Source organism: Chenopodium quinoa, unplaced genomic scaffold, assembly GCF_001683475.1.
Source record: "Chenopodium quinoa cultivar QQ74 unplaced genomic scaffold, ASM168347v1, whole genome shotgun sequence".
In the NCBI taxonomy this organism is placed as follows: domain Eukaryota; kingdom Viridiplantae; phylum Streptophyta; class Magnoliopsida; order Caryophyllales; family Amaranthaceae; genus Chenopodium; species Chenopodium quinoa.
Window position 1 is genome coordinate 213,730 of NW_018744887.1, and position 8,098 is coordinate 221,827.

Consider the following 8,098-nt stretch of genomic DNA (forward strand, 5'->3'; position numbering starts at 1 on the left):
GAGAGACCGCAGGGCAACCGCGGGAAGCCCCTGGAAAGGGGGTTCCAAATTTGCTTGAATTTAGGCCGCGCCCTCTCCAAACATGGAGCGCCCGCTCCAAAACCTTCCGCGCCCGCGGAGAGACCGCGGGGAAACCGCGGGAACTTCCTGGAATGAAGCTTCAAATTTGGTCGAATTGAGGCCCGCGCCCTTTCCAACATGGGGCGCCCTCTCCAGAACCTCCCGCGCCCGCGGAGAGACCGCGGGGCAACCGCGGGAAGTCCTTGGAAATGACATTATAAATTTGCCTCAAGAGGAGAAATTGCCCCCTAGGTATCTCCTTACCCTCGGGGAGCCCTCTCCCCAGCACTCTTAACTTTCCTTCAAACCTCTTTTTTTTCAACAAGCGATGATAAAGCCCGACCTACAAGACAAACACAAAACTAACACAAAAATAAAATCAAAAACCAATCAAGGAAAAATAAAAGAAAAGAAAGGAAAACAAATGAGATGAGAATCCGGGTTGCCTCCCGTAAGCGCTTTTGGTTAACGTCGTTAGCTCGACATGCACCACCATCTCAAGGTGGCTTGAAAAGAATCATCTTGTGAACAAGTCCAACAAACACTCCCTCATAGTACTTCTTGAGCCGATGACCATTAACTTTGAATGAAGATGAGGAGTTCAAAGGAGAAATCTCCACGGCACCATTATCAAAAACATCTTTCACCAAGAATGGTCCACTCCATCTTGACATGAGCTTTCCGGGAAACAACTTCATCCTTGAATTGTAGAGGAGGACTTTATCACCTACAAAAAACTCCTTTTTCTCAATCAACTTGTCATGAACCTCTTTGGAGCGAGCCTTGTAGGTGCTAGCACAATCGTAAGCATCAAGTCAAAGTTCCTCTAGCTCATGAAGATCCAACCACCTCTTCTCCCCCGCACTACCTAAGTCAAAATTTATCTTCTTGATAGCCCATAAGGCACGATGTTCAAGCTCTACCGGGAGATGGCACGATTTGCCATAGATAAGGAGATATGTAGTGGTACCAATAGGCTTCTTAAAAGCCGTTCTATAAGCCCAAAGAGCATCATCTAACTTGTTCGACCAATCCTTTCTATTCCTTGCAACCGTCTTCTCAAGAATGAGCTTTATTTGACGATTGGAGACCTCGACTTGGCCACTCGATTGAGGATGATATGGAAGGCCGAACCGTTGATGCACTCCATGTTTCCTCAACATCTTTTGGAAAGCATTGTGAACAAAATGAGATCCGTTATCGCTTATCACAGCCTTAGGCACGCCAAACATTGGGAAGATGATTTTGTTGAACAACTTCAACACTACTTTGTGGTCATTAGTAGGGGAGGCAATGGCCTCAACCCATTTAGAAACATAGTCCACAACCACAAGTATGAATTGATTACCATATGAAGATGGGAACGGTCCCATGAAGTCAATCCCCCAAACATCGAACACCTCTAACTCAAGAATGGGTTGTTGAGGCATCTCATTCCTCTTGGAGATATTCCCAACCCTTTGACATCGGTCACATGACTTCACAAAGCCCCATGAGTCCTTGAAGAGATGCGGCCACCACAAACCACATTGAAGAACCTTGGTAGCGGTCTTGGAAACACCCATATGCCCACCACTAGGGTCCGAGTGGCACATCCTTAAAACACTAGGCACCTCTTCATTTGGAACACAACGCCTAAGTAAGCCATCAACCCCTCGTTTGTATAGGATGGGATCATACCACAACTAATGTCTTGCCTCCCTTTTGATTTTCTTCCTTTGGTTCTTTGAGAAAGAGGGTGGAAACTCCCCACATGCTAGAAAATTCACCAAGTCGACATACCATGGGAGTTCCTTCACCTCTATGGCATATAAGAAGTCATCAAGCATTCTATCCTCAATTCGTGAACCATCATCATGAATTTGATCACCCTCAAGGCGAGAAAGATGGTTCGCCACAACATTCTCCGCACCCTTCTTATCCCTAATCTCAATCTCAAAAGTTTGCAATTCAAGCAACCATCGAATCAACCTAGGCTTGGACTCTTTCTTGGAAAAGAGATACTTGAGGGCCGCGTGATCCGTGAAGACTATGGTCTTGGAACCCAACAAGTAACAACGGAATTTCTCAAAAGAGTGCACAATTGCTAAAAATTCTTTTTCCGTTGTTGTGTAGTTCTTTTGAGCCCCATTGAGTGTCTTTGACATATAATAGATCACATGAAGCTTCTTTTCTATACGTTGTCCCAAAACACCTCCAATAGCCCAATCACTTGCATCACACATCAATTCAAAAGTAAGATCCCACCTTGGGGCTTGAACAATAGGAGTGGAGATAAGGGCCTTCTTCAATTTATCAAATGCCTTCAATCATTTGTCATCAAAAATGAACTCAACATCCTTTTGAAGAAGGTCATTTAGGGGCTTAGCAATAAGTGAAAAATCCTTGATGAATCTTCTATAGAAACCCGCATGACCAAGGAACGATCTCACACCCTTGACATTCACCAGAGGTGGAAGTTTCTCAATAACTTCTATTTTTGCCTTATCCACCTCAATGCCTCTATTTGAAATCTTGTGCCCAAGCACTATACCTTCTTCCACCATGAAGTGGCATTTCTCCCAATTCAAAACAAGATTGACCTTAACACATCTTTCTAAACACTTCTCAAGGTTCACAAGGCACTCCTCAAATGAGACACCCCCCACCGAAAAGTCATCCATGAAGACCTCCATTTCCTCCTCCAACATATCCCCAAAGATACTATCATGCACCTTTGGAATGTAGCGGGTGCATTGCATAACCCAAAGGGCATTCTTCGATAGGCAAAGGTCCCATAAGGACATGTGAAGGTAGTTTTCTCTTGATCATCGGGGTGAATGGGGATTTTGAAGAATCCCGAATATCCATTGAGGAAACAATAGAACTTTTGCCTTGTTAGTCTTTCAAGAATTTGATCAATAAATGGAAGAGGGAAGTGATCCTTCTTAGTGGATGTGTTTAGACGTCTATAGTCTATACACATCCGCCAACCCGTGACCGTCCTAGTTGGAATGAGCTCACCCTTCTCATTCTCAACCACGGTCATGCCCCCCTTCTTTGGAACGACATGCACGGGGGAGACTCACCTTGAGCTAGAGATGGGGAATATGATTCCCGCATTCAATAGCTTGGTGATCTCCTTCTTAACTACCTCTCCCATTTGGGGATGTAGTTTTCTTTGTCGTTCGATAGAAGGAAGGGCGCCTTCCTCAAGTGTTATATGGTGTTGGCACAAGGCGGGGCTTATACCTTTAAGATCATCAATTGTGTACCCCAAAGCACCTTGGTTCTTTCTCAAAACACCACATAACGCTTGAGCTTGGCTCACGCTCAAGGATGCACTAACTATCATGGGATAAGTGGAATGAGGGCCCAAGAACTCATACCTAAGGTGTGATGGTAGAGGTTTGAGCTCTACCATAGGCACACCATTACCTTCCTTTGATGTGGCCGCTTGGAAAGCCTCTTGGTTTGAGATTTTCAAGCACATTTGCTCATCCACTTCTTCCATGCTTCCATTAAGCAATTCTTCATAGAATGCCACTTCCTTGCATGGTGTACCTACTTTGTCCTTGTTCAACAAAACATTCTCAAGAGCATCGTTAGAGGTGAGCAAGTGCTCATGCATGGAAGACACAACATGATAAAGTGAATCAATCATCATGCAATTTTCTAGAGAAGAAGATGGATATTTCATGCTTTCATTCAAATCAAATTCAATGACCTCATCTCCTACCTTAAGGGAAATCTTTGCACTCCTCACATCAATCATAGCACCCGAGGTAGCAAGAAAGGGTCTACCTAAAATGATTGGAATGGTAGCATCTTCATCCATTTCAAGCACAATAAAATCCACCGGGAACACAAACTTCCCAACCCTCAATGGAACATCTTCTACCTTACCTTTTGGAAACTTGATTGACCTATCGGCTAATTGTAAGATAATGTTAGAAGGTAAGAGTTCCCCTAGTTCAAGCCTTTGATAAACCGAATATGGCATTATGATAACACTAGCTCCCAAGTCACATAAGGCATTATCAATTTGCATCTTGTTAATGGCACAAGGGATGGAGAAGTTTCCGGGGTCTTTCAATTTGGGTGGCATTTTGTTCATGATGATACCACTACAATTTTCGGTCAAATTGATAGTTTCCACAACCTCACAAGTCCTTTTCCCACTCAAAATTTCCTTGAGTAATTTGGCATAATTTGGCATTTGGTTGATCACATCGGTAAAAGGTAGAGAAAGATGAAGTTGTTTTAGCATATCAATGAATCTCCCAAATTGCTCATCCAATTTGTGTCTCATGAATTTTTGTGGGTAAGGGAGCTTGGGTTTCACAATTTCTTTCTCTACTCTCACCTCTCTAGTTGTCTCAACCACAAACCTCATCCAATGATGCCCTATCCCCCTCATTCTCAACCAAGGCTTTCTTTGGAATCTCCTTATCCTCACCCTTCCTGGGAAATCTCTCCTCAAGAACCTTACCACTCCTAGTAACAATAGCATTCACGTGTTTCTTGGGATCAAGACCTTGGGAAGGTAAAGAAGAAGGGCTTGCACGATCTTTCAAAGCATTAGCAAGTTGTGAAATTTGATTTTCAAGCATTTTATTGTGGGTCATCATTTCATTGAACTTCTTATCACTAACGGCCATGTATGTGTTCAACAACTTGGTTTGATTCTCAATTATTTCTTCCAAATTGGTCATAGGTGAAGAAGGTTGGGAATAGGAATTTTCTCCTTGAGTCCTTAGAACAAATCCGGGTGGGGGACCTCTTTGAGCATTATTTTGAAAATTGCCCTTCCCTTGATTGTTCCAAGTACCCCTATTTTGATTTTTTCCATAACCTTGATTATGGTTACCACCACCTTGATTATGGTTACCACCACCTTGATTGTGATTTCCATAACCTTGGTTTTGATTACCATAATTTTGGCTTTAATTTTGGCCACTATAACCTTGATTATTATAGCTACCACGAAAACCTTGGTTCCCTTGGTTTCTATAACCACCACCTTGATTATAGTTGTCAAAATTGCCTTGGTTTTGGTAATTCCTATTCCATTGACCTCTTTGATTATCAAACCTTTGAGCATTATTATTTAACACATAATTCACATGCTCACTCTCATTGTTATCAAACTCATCAACACATTCATTAGGACAATTACTAGAGTCATGATCATACGATCCACATGCATCACAAAACAAACAACCCATAGGCATATTATGTGAAGAGGGAGGGGGTTGAGAGTTAGAAGGAGTACCTCTCCCCTTAAATTGGGAGGGAAGATTCGAAGCTTGGGATGAAGTAGAAGTGCTCTCCAACTTGGCTTTGATTGCGGTCATCTCCTTTCCCAAGTTTGTCATTTGGGAGGAAAGGTTGTTGATCGCATTTAGATGGTCTACTGAGTACAATGAAGATTTCTTGCTTGAAGAGTCTCTCTCCCCATCTTGCCAATCTCTATAGTACGTCACCACGTCCTCAATGATGTCCACCACTTCTTCTTCGGTCTTGTTCATGATAGGACCCCCGGCCCCCCATCAAGGCATGACTTGCCTTGGGGACTTAAACCGCCATAGAATATTTGGACCACTTGGTATGTTGGGATTCCGTGGTGAGGGCACTCCCTTTGATACTCTTTGTATCTCTCCCATGCTTCGTAAAGGCTTTCATTTGGCCTTTTCTTGAACCCTTGAATCAAGGCTCTTGCCTCCGCCGTGTTCTTTTGAGGGTAAAAACAGGACAAGAAGGCCTTTGTAACATCATCCCATGTTCTCAAGGAATTGGGCTTCACCTATTTATCTAGCCACTCTAAGGATCTTCCTATGAGAGAGAAGGGGAACAACTTGAGGCGTATGAACTCTTGAGAAACTCCGTTGACTTTGATGGTGTTGCAATATTTTTCAAATTCTTTAAGATGGTTCAACGGGCTCTCATTCTTAGCCCCACTATATTGCCTCCTCTCAATTAAGGTGATCATGGCCGGCCGAATCTCGAAATCATTTGCCGGTGTTGTAGGCGGAGCTATGCCGCTCTCAAACCTATAAGCACCGGGTATTCCTAGCTCCTTCAAGGCCACTCTCGGATTTTCTCCCATGCCTTGCTCTTCTTCAATCTCTTCTTCACTTGAAGAACTATACCCCAAGGAGAATCGATTAGCTATTCTTCTTCTTGAGAGAGTCCTCTCAATTTCCGGGTCAAAAGGCACAATGGATCGATCACGAGCTCTATGCATGCAAAACTTCAAAGAAAATATTAGTAGCACGGCTACAAGTGTAGCCTAAAGAAACAAAATCTTTTTGTATATATTTTTTTTTTCAATTAAAATGAAGTAGACTCAACAACAAAAGCTAAGCACCAATAGCACTCCCCGGCAACGACGCCATTTTGACAAGAGGAAAATGTATGTCGTTATGTACCCTTCCCCTAAGTCAAACAAAATTTGTAAACACCTAACAAACATTATATTAATATAGGGCAAGATAAGGGTCGATCCCTAGGGAATGCCATGATGAAAACTAGAGTCTAAGTCAAGCTACCTCGAAGATGGAGTTGATATTATGGTTGGCACTATGGTGAAATAAAGCAAGTCTAATCAAGTAAAACAATGGTCTAAACACTAGGGATATGGGTTCCACATGCAAGTTCAATGATAATGCTAGTTTAAAGCTCAATCAATTAATTCAAGTATTGCAATGGACAAACAATAGTAGCAATCAAGAGAGTTCGAATGTTATCTCCTACGGGCCAATCTAGGTGTCACTATAAAAGGCAAATCAAGAAGAATCACAAGCAAACCCAATCAATTAGAGCAACTTTGAATTCAATTGTTCATGTCATTAAGAGTTGCAATGCAATCTAGATTAATCTTATAGGTTGATCACTCCTAGTCTAATCAATCACATGCAAAACTATGTCAACCAATTTAATTGCAACAAATCAATCAATCAAAGAGCATCAACTAGCAATTTCATTAATCAAACATGCTTCCCCCTTTCCCTAGCAACTAATCTACTCACTAATCATGGTGAAATTGAAGAATAAACAACTAGATATTGCTTTAATCTTCATTTCTATATCAAAATCTAAGGGAAATCAAAATAATAAACAATATCAAATTTCAATCCAAAGAAGAACAAGCAACAAGCAAAAATCAATAGCAAGTAAGTAAATGATGAAAGAAGGAAGAGATTCTCACTAGTATTGATGATTGAAAATGAAGAAATCCAAACTTGATTGATCAAATGTTGAGTTACAAATCCAAAACCAAGAAATTCTCTATAACTTCTCTCTAGATTCTCTCTCTAAAACTAAGCTAATGAAAATTACCAAAAAGTTGGTTTCAAAAAGGAAATACAATTCTATTTATAAGCAAAGAAGAAATCGGCAGCTCCCGCGCCCTCTCTTGATAGACCCGCGCCCGCGGAAAACTGGGTACGGAACCCTCCGCGGGCTATCTGGGCAGACCCTGCGCCCGCGGCAACAGAGATCCTCGCCTGCGGCAGTGAAACCCGCGCCCGCGGCTAATCCCCTGCTCCCAAAGCCTGATCAGGGGGCCGCGGTCTCTCTGAATGGAGCCGCCTCTCCATTTTACCCGCGCCCGCGGGGCATTCGCGGCAAGTTCCTGCCAAGTTTTGGCAATTTGTAGTAACATGGGCCCGCGCCCGCGGCAAGATGACCCGCGCCCGCGGCCTGCTGGATTTGCCTTGGAAACCTCTCCGAGGCCTCTTCAAGCCCTCTCTAAGCCCTCTGTAGCCAAATTCTTCTTCCTTGCTTGATCATTAAAGTCCCAAATTGAATCCTTTGCCAAAGTGATTCTCACAATACCTACACAAGTACACAAAGAAAGGAAATAAAATGGAAAAAGATCCTAATAAAGGAAAACACGATAAAAACACGAGAATCATAAAAAAAGAGGAAAAAGAGAAACTAAAGGAAAGAGGACCAAAAATAAGAGAAGAAAGCATGAAAAAGGGAAAGAAATAACCCTAAAAGACTACCCTATGAGTGCCATAAATGACAGTCATCAGATAGACTTACAAAATCA

The 8,098-nt window shown here is 42.4% G+C and overlaps 1 protein-coding gene across 1 annotated transcript; it reads right to left on the reverse strand.

Moving 5' to 3' along the window:
• Positions 1 to 875: 875 nt before the first annotated feature.
• On the reverse strand, positions 876 to 4,351 carry LOC110705897. The gene is made up of 8 exons (XM_021883814.1): positions 3,946 to 4,351; positions 3,767 to 3,843; positions 3,478 to 3,613; positions 3,129 to 3,387; positions 2,508 to 2,763; positions 1,843 to 2,363; positions 1,365 to 1,695; positions 876 to 1,223 (listed from the first exon to the last, which is right to left on the reverse strand). Exons 1-8 carry the CDS (start codon positions 4,349 to 4,351, stop codon positions 876 to 878), a joined length of 2,334 nt encoding a protein of 777 aa, XP_021739506.1.
• Between the last annotated feature and the right edge of the window lie 3,747 nt (positions 4,352 to 8,098).

Coding starts and splice junctions, on each gene's coding strand:
- LOC110705897 (XM_021883814.1), bottom strand. CDS start 4,351: ATGAGACACAAATTGGATGAGCAATTTGGGAGATTCATTGATATGCTA. Junction 3,844..3,945: donor GTCAATCAAGTTTCCAAAAG/GTAAGGTAGAAG, acceptor CAATCATTTTAG/GTAGACCCTTTCTTGCTACC. Junction 1,696..1,842: donor GAGGTGAAGGAACTCCCATG/GTATGTCGACTT, acceptor TGGCTTACTTAG/GCGTTGTGTTCCAAATGAAG.